Here is a 16,031-nt window from a genome sequence, read left to right as displayed (position 1 = left end):
TCACCAGGATCTTTTCAGCTGTCAATACCTACAAAGAAAGACCCCCAAACCCAACAACGATGACTCCAATGAAACTTTTTTCTCTTCTTCCTCGGAGCGGGGGCAAATTTAGTTCACACAGCAGTTTTGTTTACCAGTCCGTTTGGGGCAAATCTAATACAGTATTCATAAAGAGCTTATCTGGTGGAAAAATCCTTGTCTTCACAACACAGCATATTGTTGTGGAAAAAAAACTACCAGATTTGCATGGATTAATTTTGATCTCTTTTTCAAAAAGCTGTGCTTCTCATTTTTGCTGCTTCCTAACAAGTTTGGGAAGCAGAGCGGCGAGGAAGAGAGCAACATATATATATATATATAGCTCTCTAAATACAAATGTGCATCATTCAAAAAGAAAAAAAGAGGCAAATGGTTTGATGTTTACGATGGAGTATACCATGAAAAAAAACAAAAATCTGTCAAATGATGAGGAATTTTATTTCAGTTTTATCAAAATAAACTCATAAAATGAAAAAAAGTTCCAATTTCAAAAATGATTTGGACAAATTGGTGATTTTAAGAGAAAAAAAACATAAAATTATGTGGAAAAAATATGTCAGTTTATGAGAATAAATTCAAATTATGAGAAAAAAAACTTAATTTCATAAAAAAGAAAGTCATAAAACTTTGAGAGAAAAAAAAGTCTTAATTCTTTTACAAAGTTGTAAAATTTGGTAGAAAAAAAGTCCCAAAATGAAAATAAAAATCTAAAATTATGAGAAAAAAAGTCATAATGTTAATCCAATAAACATATAAAATACGACAAAAAATTAAACATTTTATGAGAGTAATCTCATAAAATTATAAGACAAAGTTGTAATTTCACAGGAACCAAGACATAAAATTATGATTAAAAAAAATGTAATTTTAGAAATAAAAAGCCATGAGTTTTTGAAAGTAAAGTTGTTGGTTGTGTTATCCTCTAAATATATGCTGACTATATTTAAAATTTATGAATTTATGTCTTCATTTTTGTTAAATATAGACTATTTTTCTCAGAATTTTACAACTTTCTTAATGTCTTTTAGTTTTATTATGACTTCTTTCTAAAATTATAATGTCTTCTCATAAGATTATGAGTTGATTCTTGTAAATATTTAACTTGTTTCCCATTGTGACAATTGTAAAATTGCAACTTTTTTCTCAGTATTTTAGGACTTCATTCTCTTTAATCTACAACTTTTTTCGCTATATATTTCATGGCCTTTGTTCTCGTAAAAAAAAAATTTCTTTTAAGTTTCTACATTTTTTTAAATCATATTTATGGCCTTTATATTTGAAAATTGCAACTTTTTCTTACAATTTTTTAACTTTTTTTCCTCATAAATTTGTAACTTTTCTTCTCAAAATTACTTTTTTTCTAAAATGACAAGATTTTCTCATAAGTTTACAAATTTACTCTTGTAAATATTTTACTCTTTTTTCATTATGAATATTGTAAAATTACTACTTTTTTCTCATAATTATAGGACTTCATTCTCATAAAATTACACTTTTTTTCTCAAATTTGTACAACTTTATAAATGTAAAATTGCAACTAGTCTACAACTTAATGTTTAGACTTTATTATTTTAAAAATACAACATTATTTCTCATAGTTTAACAACTTTTACTCATAAAAGTGCAACATTATCTCTTCATAATTTTACAGGTTTATTCTGTTATAAATATTTTTTTTTCTTGTAATCTGACGACTTTATTCTCGTGAATATTTGACTTTATTCTCTTGAAATGACGTCCTTTTCTCATCGTTTAATGCCTCTATTCCTGTAAATGTATTTATTTTTTCATCTTCATGGTGGCCCTCGTGCTCTGTGGTAGCTGTAATAATGTAGAGCTTCAAAGCAAACAGCCAGCAAGCCTTTAATGCAGTTTACTTGCACATTGACATTTGTTAATCCAGCTCAATATCTTAAAAGACGCGGTCACCTCAAATGAGCTGCTTGCGAGGCATCATCAGTTAACTACAATACAATTATCCATTGATTTAGCCCGCGTTTCACTGAAACAGCAAAATCTATTCTTTCTCCTATATCCCCCTTAATATTTTGCCCTTGAAAGCAACTAAAAAAAAGCTGCATAGCTGAATACTAAAAGCCTCCCCCTCGATATCGATCTTACCCTCGGTGTTCTGTTGGCAGTTGTAGTTTTACGATGCAGATTTTAATCACCTCTGCTGGTTCAGAGTAGCCCAGGATGTTTTCTGGCAGCTCGGTTTGAGGCTACAGATGATTTGTGCCATATAAACAACACAATTCATCGAAGGACACCTGCCACTTTTACACGGAGCTGGACACCCGGCCTTTCTGTATGGCACATAAAGCAGAATATATGTGGATGGCTGGTGCCATAAATTCACAGCAGCGAGATTTGTTGTGCCATATTTTATTTGATCTAATCCCAGCGATCCCTTTTGCACTTTGCTGTGTGTGCTGAGCCGTGCTTGCAGTGTCTGGGGACGCGCGTATGAGGTGTTTTTCTGCAGGTGGTTCAGTGAGTTTCTGGGCTTCTGTTGGGTTTGTAGGTGAGTGGCTGTAAAAATGTAAACCTCACAACTCCGGACTGCAATCTTCCAACTTTGACCCTAAAGACTAATAGAAAATGTGAACCTGATCATGTTGGAAGTTAAGATCTTTTAGCTCACCTTATCTGTAGATCTGTTTAAAGTCAGACTTTAATCATCTTTTGATCTATTTTTAAGTGGTCTTTTCATTATAATTAATGCTGTTTTAGGCAAAATCAAAAAACCTGTGTTGTTTTGTAGGACAATGAGGTCCTACAAGCTTTTTTCCAACTGCATGTTTTCATCTGCTCCTGATTCACAATGATTTGCATAAATAAATACTAAAAGAAAGCAATTTAGAGCTTAATATTCTTTATATATATATATATATATATGTGTGCTCCATCATCAGAAAATACCAAAAGAACATGTTAAAAACACCAAAAACATGGTCTTTAACTTAAAATATTGAATACAGGCTCCTTTTTTGTAAAACAACTAATGTGGTTTTCTTCTCTATTGTCTTTTGTAGTGGTTGGTTCAACGATAAGCTTTGTCAAGGTGAAAAATTGTCATCTTTTAAAACAATCACATAATTCTGATAAATGGAAGAAAGAGAAATAACTTCATCTCACTCTTGACTAGTGCTAGGCGATATGGAAAAAATTGTATATCACGACATAAATTATTTTATATCACAATAACGATGCGTATCACAATATATCACAATAAAGAATATTTTCAGTTATTTCTGAAAAAAAATTCTTACTTTTCTGACTTTATTTTCTCAAGTAATGTGTAACTGAATTGTCACAAATTAGAAACACTTTTTTAAAAACAGTTTCAAAGTTTAAACTATCAGCATGTCAAAAAAAAGGCAAGTTGGGGACACCCGAAACAGATGGGGTCCTTAACCGTATGCCAATATGTGACAACTGGGGAATGAGTATGTAGCTAAAGCCTCAAATGCCTCTACAACGGGAGTATTAAGGTGCATTCACACTGAACACGGTTTGAATATCTGAAGTTTGACAGGTCGCTGCGTCGTATCTGCCAATCAGGAACTCAGCTTTAAGCACAAATGTTTTCAGTGGCTTTCGTTCCAGCAGTGGAGCTCCCTCGCTCGATATGTCGGCAGACAGAGAGCCACTCCTGGGTGCAGAGGGTGCCGGCTCAGGCCTCATCGAGACACTAGGCGTATTAATCCCCTCGGGTTATTATGACAGCCTTCAAGCTCAGTCACAGAGACACAGAAACACAGTGGAAGTGGCTGTCATACAGACACAGCCTCCTGTACCAGGAAAATCTTTTAATAATAATCAAATAAACCCAAACAGGGAGACATGATTACTGATGTTTTTGTAGAACTCTTCACAATAAATAAACCTTATTTCTCAACGTCTTCTGTGTCTTCTATACATTCTAAGTGAGATTTCCAGAAACCGTTCCCTATAGCAATCAATCATCCTAAATGCATTAGGTGGTAGCTCCTCCCACCCACGGCGTCAAGCTCAGGAACACATTTTTTGACAGGCGACAAGTAGCGAATTTGTCGCACGAATCAAGTTCGGTGTGAATGCACCTTTAGGGAGGAGTCAAAGTGGTGGGGAAACTATTTGGATTTAATGTGTAGGTCAGTTTTTCTATGCTCAAAATATCTTGAATTGTATCAAACCAGTTTCTTATATTAGTGATTTTTTTTTTTTTATTGTCTTTGTTATTGATTTTTTTAACTGAAAGGGCCAATGTCTTGTTGGTAAATGTGATTTAGTGAGGAAGTGAAGGATTCTGGGAGGTTGAGTCCAGTTTCTAAAGCAAAACATTTTTAAGCTTTGACTTCCATGCAAACTGGACTTGTGGAACCATTCTAGTGCGTAAGCACTCCAACACCACGCATTGCTTTGTTTCCTTCATCGTTATTTGTCTTCCTAATCAGCCGTCTTAAGACTCCTTTAGTGCACATAGCATTTAAAAACCAAAGCAACCCCAAGTCATAAAACAGCCCCCATCAATTAGGCTTTGTCTGTCAAACTGGATAAATCTGTACTTTTCTAATTTTCCAGATATTCCGTCTTGATGCTCTCCGGTAAATTATAGTCATTTTTGTATTAGTCTAACTGATTTGCAACTTTTTCAAGTTTCACTTCAGTTTAGTCGCAATTCTTGAAGTGCTCTTTGCGTTCTCTGTGTGCCAATGTTTTATTTTCTTAAAATTATCTTTTCCCAAACCACATGTGGCCTCTGACACGCTTATTAAAGGACTGAAAAGCTGCTCTCTACATCAGTTCAGATAGAATAACTTGTTTCCAGCTGAAACATATTAATCACAGCAGTATTTTCCACTGGAAGTTCTTACCTAAGTGCTTAGTGAAACCCAGGTGGGATCATTTTTGTTAGTCAAGAGGGAAACTTCATTTGTTTTGAAAGATAATAATTTATCTTCTCTGATGGGTTTTTTTTCTCTGCTTTGTCTTCCACAGAATGAGCGAGACTGAACGGGAATCCGAAGCTTCATTTTATTTTGAAAGGCGTGCCAAGGCAGCCATGGAAGTGAAGGAACGCAGACCCTACCGCTCTCTCACGGCCCGGCAGGACACGGAGCGCCGGTACACCAGCTCCTCTGCGGACAGCGAAGACAGCAAAACAAACTCCAAATCCTACAGCTCCAGCGAAACCCTTAAAGCCTTCGACCACGAATCCAGGATGGCGTACGGCAGCCGAGTCAAGGAAATGGTTCACCATGAAGTTGACGAGTTCAACCGCCAAGGTTTGCTCAGAATTAATACAGTCGCAGTGATTCACCTTTCCCACACAAATAGTTAAAATCCTATCGACAAAGGATGTGTGTGTGACAATATAACAACATAAAAGAAATAGTTAACAATAAAAAAATAAAAAAACTCATTTTAATTGACTTATACTAAGCCCCAAATAAGGTAATGAAATAATATTAGATACATTTAATTAGCACAACCCGTGTTTAACACTTCAATGAAAACATTGGCAAACATATGCAGTAGTTTAAAGTTGCACACACATTGGCTTAAGGATGTTCAAGAACGCGTTGAACGCTGGTTCTTTAATGCACATTTAGCCCATGGTGTTCACACAGGACTGTCGCTACCCTATACTAGCGCATGTCCACCATCTTGGAAGAGGCTTAGAGTGAAATGTTGAAGCGCGGCAAATCTCATAATTTTAGACCTTTTCTTTCACAGCCCCATTCTGATTTATGAAACACATGGTGTCATAGTATTCCATCTGAGCACAAACCGCAATTATTCATTTCTCTTTCATGATCAAGTGTTTGTCACTTCTGTGAATTAGAAAGGATGCTATTCAAACGTCAGCCAAATTCAAGTTTGGTCAAAGTTTGACCTGGTTTAATTTTTAATGTGCGTCCAATGGCTGAACGTTGTATACGTAGAGCTGAAAAGGTTTGTAAAAATGCGGGTAACTATACGTGTAAACACAAGAGTTTTGTAAGCGGAAGCGGGAAACGCAACTTTTATTGGGAATGACCTCTTGAACGCGTGTTGCCGAGGGCGGTGCCATGATTTTCTGAGGTCTTATAGAGTGAACTATATCCATTAATATAATAATATGTTACCTTTGGAATAATAAAAAAACAAATTATTTATGAAACACAAGTTATTTTTGTGAACTCTTTATACCCGGAAATAAAACAGCTTGATCTCTGAGGCTCCGCCTTTCGCTCCCTATCCGTCTTGTCCGTTTCATGAGGTCATCTTAGAGTCGGTGTTCCTCAACATGCTTGCGCGTGTCTGCACATGCAAAAATACATTCTCCGAACTTTTTTTAAGGATGAAATGGATATTTTGGAGCTTTACACTGTTGACTCACAGTCCGATCTGGATTTTGAAGTGTATGAGGTACCACAGCGACCCCAAAGATGTCTGCAGGACGTTCCTGACTGGTAAATGAAAAGCTAAGAGAAGTTTCTTTCGTAGCGTTTTGTAAAGCTGTCTGTTCATACACGAGGCGCAACGTGTGTGGAAATGTAGCATTAGCTCCTGTGTATTATGCTCATACTGCATAATTTCAGCTATGATTTACTTACGGGTCTGACCTCCTTATCAGGTTTGATTGTAGGGATGGCACCAGCTCTGAGTTTTAGTCTCCTGGACAGTCTACTTTGATTTAGGCTGATGATCACTGTAAGCTCAGCTGAGAAAGTGGGTGGGTGTTTATGTTAGCCTGGGGGCGGAGCTGGCACCGCAGACTCTTTCTGGAAGGGGCTGTCCTCAATCTGTGACATCACCACGTGAGAACCTGCTCATTTTTATGAGTATGGGGGGGCTGCAGCAGAAAGCACAGGTTTTTAGAGGATATACTCAGAAATGCGTTAATGGATCAAAATACCACTCTGGGGTTGTTTATAGTGAATAATGAACAATAAAACGTTTAAAAAGTTGGTTTTTCGTGGTATAGACCTTTTATACCAAGAATTCTGGCAACCCAAATAGTTAATGGTATCATTTTTCTCATTGTGGGTTATTCTCATTGACTGTATAAGAGAAAAGGACCAAGTGAGTGTGATGTCACCCATAGAAAACAGCTTACTTCTGGGTCCAACAAAATAAAGTCAATTCAGCCACCATTTTTTTACAATATGGCCATGTTTGAGCCAGACATTGTCAATAGGCAGCAATTGGTCCGAAATTTTTCAAATGTTTTGTATGTTGGACGTGGGAGCCTGCTGAAACCCCATACAGCTTTTAAGGCCCCTGATTGGCCAGTTTATAACTTGAATAAGTTGTAAAAAAATAAAAAATATGTTTTAAAAAAATGAAGCAAGATGGAAAGAATGGTTATTCTGACAAACATACAGTATCCCCCCCTTATTCGAGAACATACAGAATACCGAATCCGCTCCCCCTCCGCGCTCTCCTTCTGGAGCGCAGGCGGGGCCCCGCAGACCTCCGCTGTGCGGAGATACACCTCAGCACCTCCTTCGGACACAAAAATTTCATACAAGCATCTTGAGCTGTCAGAATTTTTTAGACAAGCCAGAAGAGTCAAGTAACTGAAAAAAAAATGTGTATAAAGAAAAGCAAATAAGTGGGGGAACACTATAATGACTGAATAATAGCTGTTTATTAAATAGAAGTCAATGGGATTTTGGCCTCTTGGAGCCAGCGTGTGCTTCCTGTTGGGGATTACTCAGTCCATTTCCACAGCCACAGTCAATTGTTTTTCTGTAATTACACCAACCGTTAGTTACTATTTCTAGGTCTGTGGCTTTTATTCGTTGTTTTTTAATGACAAGATAGACTTGAGGTCTTAGAAAGACCCGATTACTTACAGAGCTTTGGGTGTCTGGTTTGAACTTACCATGACATTGTTAAAACTGCATGGAGAACACGCAACCTTCCACCTCACTTTTCAGATATATATAATTGATCGTCACCCTTTATATCTGATCTAATGGTACAGTGGAAAAGCGACTACAGCTCAACTGATTCTTTTGCTTTTTGAAAAGCTTTTTTTTTTAAAGTTTTTTCTGTTCTTTTACTTTGCATTTTTAGAATTTAAGAGGTGGAAGAAATTATGTTTTAAGTTAAACATCATTTTTTAAATTAAATAAATTAAAAAATGATTCAATACATAAAAAAAAATAATCGACTCTAAAAGTGTGAAACTTCTTACTTTAACTCAATTACTGTGGAGGGATTTTTCTTAATTTAGTCATTTGAATATTTTAATTTTTCCTTCATTATTTTAATGCTGCTTTCTTCTCCAGGATCGGACTTCTCGCTCCGAGACCTCGGCTTTGGAGAAGCGCTGCCGTCACACGTGGCCACGTACAGGAGTGACATGGGAATGCCTCACCGCGACTACTCGGTCAGCGTGGGCTCGGACGCAGACACGGAGACGGACGGCATCATGTCGCCGGAGCACGCCGTGAGATTATGGGGCCGCAGCAACACCAAGTCGGGCCGCAGCTCCTGTCTCTCCAGCAGGGCCAACTCCAACCTGACCCTGACTGACACGGAACATGAAAACACAGAAAACGGTAGGAGGGGCTGGTCTTTGTTTTTGATTTTTGCCTTTCTCAAGGATTGTTTTCCATCAGGGTTTGGTTCCAGTGTTAAACTGGATCCAATCTTTTAAAGTTTTTCCTTTGAAAAGAAAAAGGTGTTAAGTACAGCAATATACATACAGTATATATATTTATATATATCAGTATACATAATGTTTTCCTGAAATTTAATCCTAAAAATATCTTTTTGGACATTCAGTTCTTAATGTGTGTTTTAGATTCAGTCTACAGAAGGTTCATTTCGCTCTGTTTTTCTCTGTTTCTGGGTTTGAATCACTGCACATGTGCAAGATCAGACAGAACCGGGTCAGACAGGTTCTTATTTTGACTGTAGTCCCAGAATGTGGGAACCCAGATGTGTGTTTGTGGTTAGCTCTTCGCATTTTCCAGCAGAGAGGGTCCTTTGTGTGTCACATGGTTTAGAGTCAAGAATAAGAAAGACAGAAGCAGATCTGCTGAGGGTACGCCTCTAGTTTGGAAGTAATTCAGAACAAGCAACTATATATACATATCTATATCTATACATACATATATATATATATATATATATATATAAATATATATATGTGTGTGTGTGTGTATGTAAATATATAACATCTATATGCATATATATGTTATATATATAACTTATATATGCATATAGATATATAGATATATATATATATATATATATATATATATCTATATACATTTACATGTTTTCCCTCATTTAGGTTACCAATAAGCATAAATACCGCTGAACACATAACATTAATGGTTTTGTTCTCTGGTCGTCTTAAAACCGATAATGGAGTCGAGTACAGAACTCTAACCGTCTAGCTGAGAACTTTGCGTTTCTGAGCACATCGCGTTATGTATTAGCCTCTTATTATAACTGACAGAAATGACTTTTCCAAGAGGAATCCATTTGCAGGAACGTCTTTAGGGAGAGAAGGTGACGTCCTTCTGCTTTATCATCTGAGATGATGACAAGGGAGGGAAATGCTCATAATTAAAAAGACTTTACTTTTTTTTTAAGTTGCTCTGCAGAGTTGCTGGAAAGTATTTACAGCATCCCGTAGCTGCAGCATCATACATCTGCGTGACCTGATCGAGATCCTAAGTAGCCTTTTATTCCACTCACCCGAGCAGAAAGAGCACTCGTGTTCACTGTTTAATTCAGTAATGCCAGATAACATACAATTTATATATGGCAAGTTAATTAAAACCCATGGAGGAGGCCTGCTTGTGTGTGCTTTAATCTATTTAAATCAACAAACCGTTTACTCGGCTTTAATGTAGTCAAGCTGCTGGGCAGTTCGGCCCACTTCACATGTGACTTACTTAACCCCGCTTTTAATGCATGCAAATAAGCAACTGTAATTTTGGAACATTTTTCTTGATGCTGGGATGTTTTTTTCTTTTTTTGCAGCCCGGCTTCAGAAAAAGCTTCTGTGTTTTATGATGTTCTCCCAAAGAGAAAACCTCCAGCTGTGATTGAAGGCTGATGTGTGAAACAATCTGCATGTCTAGAGTGATCCCTAATTAAAGAGAAAAACAATCAACGCAATTAGATTGATAGAAATGGAAATTCTTTCTGTGTGCTAACATTGAAAGCTCCCTAATGCAGTATGTATAGCTATATACCCCCCTCCTGCTGCCTTTGGCCCCCTGGGAGCCCCTGCAGGACACCTCCAGCATCTCTGCTGAGTCATCGCACATCTTTGCTCCGTCTGAACAGCAAAAGGCAGAGCACATAGTGTGTGTGTGTGTGTGGTGTGGATTAAAGCAGATTTTTTTTTCTTCTGGTGGTTTTTTGCTGCTTTTCCAGTTATGCGATCAAATCCAAACTTTTCCGCTCCGCCGTCGGAGCTGGCTCAAGAAAGTAAACCACCATGATGGCAAAGCGGGATAAAGGCATGGGCAAAGGGGGGGCAATGCTCTTTACCCCAAATGCAGTGACTACCCCTCCCCCACTCCCTGTGATGGCGTAAAAAATCAAAAATTAAACTAAAGAAATAAAAATTACAGAACGCCCTCCCCCACATACAGAAAACCAAAATCAAATCATTATTTATTTATTTTTCGTACAAAGAGTAACAAGAGTGCTCTACACCAAAATAAATAGCATATCAAATATTTTCCAATAGTAGCCCCGATAGTTCCTGTCAGGAAGGGCATCTAGCATAAAAACTCTGCCAAATCACTGATGCAAAACAGTGGGGGCTGTTTCGCTGTGGCGACCTCAAAAGGGACAAGCCGAAAGGTGAAGACGAAGAAGAAGATTAAAGCTACTTCATAGAAGTGTTCTATTGAAGTTTTTAATGATAAAAGAAGGTTAATAAAATAAAAACAAGGAACACAAATCTGTTTATTCAATTTGTTCATGTTTTAAATGTGTTACCAAAGTATTGGATCGGGACTCAGTATCGGCAGATACACAAAATCTAATGACTCGGAATCGGATTGGGCCCAAAAAAACCTGATCGGGACATCCCTATTAGAGACCAGTGTCTTAAATAGTGAACACCTATTAGACCCACTGTGTGTAAGAGACTGACTACTATTGGAATATATACAGGATTTTTTTTTAAAAAGCTCAATAATATAAACATTTACCCCCCCACACCACCCACCCATGCAAGTCCCCATCCGGAGCGTCAGCAGCTAAACAACAGCTGACCCAGAGGGGGAGGAGCCAACTGTCTGAACAGGAATTCACAAAAAAATAGCAACAAAATGCAAAAATAAAATAAAAGACAAAAAATATAAAGACAGACAAACAAACAAAGTTTACTAAAAAAAATAAAATAAATGCAGCCTCAACAGGGCACAAACCAGTGTCCTGCTTGTGCCTGTCCCTAGCCCGGTCAATGTAGAGAGTGGTAGCAGGAAGTGCATTTAACACAAAACATATTAGACATAGATATATGGAAGGATGAGCCAATATGATGATGATAATGTGGTTTTCAATGCATTTTAGGGATGAGACTTATAACCGCAGTATTGGGATTGAAGTACAAGGACGCTTGACTGTTAGAATACAAACACACTTTTCTCTTTTTGAACAACCAGATTTTTTTTACGCTCCTTTGCCCATTCACCTTGTGGAACATTTTCACCTCCTTGCAATTTCCGTTGCGGTTGAAGTCGGTGGTTTTATGAGTCTGATTCCTCCACACCAAACGCATCCAAACGTGTCATGCAGAAACAGGAAAAATGGGCTTCCGCAGACCTCTGCCATAAAACTGGTTGAAAATGTCAGGAGCTCGCCCACTATCATTCATTTGTTCTGCAGAAACCTTTGTGGTGGAAAAACGAGCGATCAGACGAGGAGCGCCCTCCAAAAGTTCACCAAATCCAGACGTGTATCTGGAGCAGAGAAGTCCACCACAGCCTGCCTTTCATCTCCACCTGAAAGTTGCTGTTAAGGCTCAGTTTATTCAAATATATTTACTTTTGTTGCATTTTTTAGTGTTTCACCTCTGCTCAGTAAATGTTTTTTAAACTGTGAAACTGACTTTAATACCAGAGCTTTAGATCTGGTGTTGATGTTCTTTAACATACCGTAAAACTTTTCAACACGATCAGCATAAATCCATCTGATTCAGCTGGATTTATGTTGTTTATGTTAATGGTTGAAAATAGGGTGTAATGGATTGTGTATGACCCATACGGTTCAAAAGCTGCGGTTTGGCACACGCATGTACAGCATTTTGATACTAAAATGCTTTAAAAGTTTGACATGTTTCATCTTTTGAGCCATTTCTATACACTGTTGTTGCACAACTTCATTTTGAAACTTCAGATTAATTTCACTGAACCAGAAAAATGAAACCGTTTTTCTTTTTTTCAGCTAAGCGATTAGTCTTTTCAGTGAAACGGCATCAGCAGCCCTGATGGTGGGACTTGAGGTTTGCAGCTGTCATGACAGATTGCTTGGGTGCTCCAGTTCAAGTGTTCGCTGAGAGCAGATTGGCAAGTATTGAGTGACAGGTCCATATATGCTTTAAAAGTGCTCAATAAACTGTTAAACCTGACTCAGAGAGCCTCACAGGTTCTTAAGTCATTATGCAATGATCGCCGTGACACATTCTTGTTGCGCTGCCGGATGAAGCTGCAGGATGTTTTTGTGATCGTGTCAAGAGAATTTCAAGATGAGCGTCAAATTTTAGGGAAAAAAGATGAGTAAATGATGATTGCTAATATTTTAATCAAAACAAAGCAGTAAAGAGGGAAAAACCTGTCTATTTTAGAGTTTTTGTTCACCTTTCAGCTCCAGATGAAGCCTCACAAATCAATCAGTCTTTTCAGAGCACATATTTAACCATTAAGGAGAAAAAAAACACCAATCCATTACTTTAAATTCACTCATTTTTGTAACTAGCATTTAAGTGCTCAAATGTAATAGCTTGGTGTGTATAACCGGCTGTAAGTCAGACCTGTTCCTGGTGCATGTTGGACTCTGGCCCTTCATCACCGGTTCTGTTCATAGTCTTATGGACAGATATTCTTGGTGCGACCGGAGCCTGGAAGAGGTTTGGAGACCACAGGATTTTCTGTATTTTCTTTGGAGATGACGTTGTCCTGTTGGCTTCATCGAGCTGGGACCTCCAGCATGCATTGAGGCGGTTTGCAGCTGAGTGTGAGGCGGCTGGCTGGGATGAAAGTCAGCACCACCAAGTCTGAGGCCATGGCTCTGGACCGGAGGAGGGTGGTTTGTCCTCTCTAAGTGGGTGGAGTGCTCCTCCCTCAGGAGGAGGAGTTTAAGTATCTTAGGGTCTTGTTCTAGTGAGGGAAGATCGGAGCGTGAGATTGTCAGGCTGATTGGTGTAATGTCCGCCGTGATGCGGTCGCTGCACCAGTCCGTGGTGGTGAAGAGAGAGTTCAGCCAGAAAGCAAAGCTCTCAATTTACTGGTCAATGTTTGTTCCAGTACTTATCTATGGTCATGAGCTCTGGGTCATGACCGACAGAACAAGATCCCGACTACAAGCGGATGAAACAAGCTTCCTCCGTAGGGTGAGTAGAGCCGCTTCTCCTCCACATTGAGAGGAACCGGCTCGAGCATCTTGTGTGGATGTCTCCAGGATGTCTCCTGGGAAGACCCAGGACGCACTGGAGAGACTATGTCTCTTGGCTGGCCTGGGAACCCCTCACGGTCCCCTCAGAGGAGCTGGAGGAAGTGACAGAGGAGAGGGAAGTCTGAGCATCCGGTCTGGTGTTTGAGTGTTTTCATTGTAAAATGGACCAATTATACAGTTCCAAACTGTACCTTTTGGGGACCTCATCCACAGTTGGTACATTGAAAAGTGGAATGGAACGGTTGGGGCGGAGCCCCTGTTGCTACTCTTTGATTGGCAGAAAGGGATGATGACAATAGAAAGTGCTAATATAGTGCTCACGTAGGCATTCTGGTTTCTGCTGTATCCCAAGGACTCTTTTGGCCACCAGTCCAAATTGAAAATGCCTGCGAACAACAGCAGGGCCTGGTGTGTCTCCATGGTGACGGTGTGATACAGGGTGAGCTAGCTGCATGCTAGCGATATACACATCATATGCGCCATGAAAACGCTCAGTGTAAGCGAGGCTTAACTGAGAGAAAAAAAACGCTTGCCAGAATTAACTGGACCATAACGTACCACTTCTTACCGGACCGGACCGCCCAGTGGAAACAAGGCTTTACACTTCCCGAATGAGTGGAAGTAGATGGATCGAATGCAAAATAAATGACAAGTTTTATGGAAATTCATTATTAATTTTACTGTTATATGTATTAAATCCAGCCACAAAAGTAAAACATTTCCTAACTGAACTCCAGGGATATTTATTTCTGCTTTGAATTTAACAAGTGCTTACCTGACTGACTGACCTGCCTTCGCTCTCCAGTATGAACTGCGAGCGCTTGATTGCAGACCATCAACAGCTGTCGGCGCCCGATGGGGATCGTACATCTCCAAGATTAAACATCTGTTTTCTCTACAGTCTTTGGATCGTCCTTCGGAATAGTGTTGATCAATGATTCGGAGTATTTTCCTGGAAGTACTGGGATTGAAACACTTTAATAGCTCTAACTCTGAACTTTTGTCTTCAGTCGGGGCTGCAAAACTTCAAACAACACTCATAAACCTGGTGATGAGAACATGTCTGCTTCCTCCTGACTTTGTCTCTAAGCTTCTTGCTGTGCCGAAGAAGAGCAGGAGTGAAGATGGATGCACAAAATAACCAGATTTGTTCCTCAGTCAGAACTTTTTCCACTCGCTTTGCCAGTTTTGGCACTGTGTTTTACTTTATTAGACGCTGGTTTGAAGGCCGGCTGCTCATGTTTCCATAAGAATCCAGATTTAAATCCAAATGCTTCAGTCTTCTGTATATACAGCGATGTAGAACCACGTTCTTGATTGGTTGGAGAGTCGTCTGTCATTGTAAAGCTGTTTTAAATCGAATGAAAGTTATTTGAAGCATCTGTCTTTAAAACATTCTTGTAATTTGATCTCCGTTCCCTATGTCTTTTTATACGACTTCCTGTTTGCACTCTTAAGGTGGTCCGAGGAGTCTTTGAAATTGCAAGTTTGTATAAAAATAATTAATTTTCTTCTCTTAGTTTTACCAAAAAACTCTACATTTGCTTGAAAGGAAACCAGCAGCACTTAGGCCGAAATCAACTGCAGTTCACCAAGTCACCACTAGGAGACTCGTTACAACAGGAGCCATTTCAATGCTAAACAAGGAGGGGGGAGCCATGACGCAGGTGTGGAGTGGTCGACCATTGATTGGAAGATCGCAAGTTAAGTTCTTGTCTCGCCTGCCCATGTGTCGAAATAATCAGCTGTATATCGAGAACTGGACAGTGTGACTCTAACGTGATGTTCCAAACAAAAAGTACCTGCTGGCTCCAAGCAACCAAAATCAAAAAGACTTTTATAGAGACATAAATCAGCCATTCTATTTGTCAGAATTGGAACACTTTAAGTTGATAATATAGTAAATAAAAAGTAAACCACGATTTACTGCCTCACTTTTAGTGTACACTCAGTATTCTTCTAGTGCACTTCAATAGAATAATTTTTGCAAAGGGGAATTTTCCAGCATCACTTTATCTTTTAGAGTAAACAGTCTGTCAAAAAATGTAGTTCAAAATTTGGCTTAAAACAATTTAAAAAAATAAATAGAGTTTGTCCTCAGCTCCTTTATACTGTGAGGCAACATGGCTAAACTCCACACCAGCGTGCACCTCTGCAGTAATATAATTGTCACATTAAACAAAACAAGTTATGAGGTAATTAGAAAAAAAACAAATAAAAAAATGAAAATTTCCTGTTGGCTTAGCAACTTTCTGAAGCTTAAAAGATCAGCTTCAGTGTAAAAAATAAAGCTAATTTCCTCACTTTAGCTAATCTAATTATGGTTTTGTGTTTGTCTGTTTGGACTCTTGTCTGTTGAATTA

The 16,031-nt window shown here is 38.6% G+C and overlaps 1 protein-coding gene across 10 annotated transcripts in view; it reads left to right on the top strand.

Moving 5' to 3' along the window:
- Nucleotides 1–16,031, top strand: part of tenm4 (teneurin transmembrane protein 4) — a 264,928-nt gene that overhangs the window by 57,187 nt on the left and 191,710 nt on the right. For all 10 annotated transcript variants that reach the window (XM_036214986.1, XM_036214994.1, XM_036214992.1 and 7 more), the window contains exons 2-3: nucleotides 5,023–5,309; nucleotides 8,307–8,579. In XM_036214986.1, the coding sequence (XP_036070879.1) occupies nucleotides 5,024–5,309; nucleotides 8,307–8,579 (559 nt within the window). In that variant the 5' untranslated portion in view covers nucleotide 5,023. The remainder of the gene's footprint in view (nucleotides 1–5,022; nucleotides 5,310–8,306; nucleotides 8,580–16,031) is intronic.

This window comes from Oryzias melastigma, linkage group LG13, assembly GCF_002922805.2.
Source record: "Oryzias melastigma strain HK-1 linkage group LG13, ASM292280v2, whole genome shotgun sequence".
In the NCBI taxonomy this organism is placed as follows: domain Eukaryota; kingdom Metazoa; phylum Chordata; class Actinopteri; order Beloniformes; family Adrianichthyidae; genus Oryzias; species Oryzias melastigma.
Note: the sequence above shows the minus strand (reverse complement) of the source record. Positions and strands in the feature narration are given on the sequence as shown.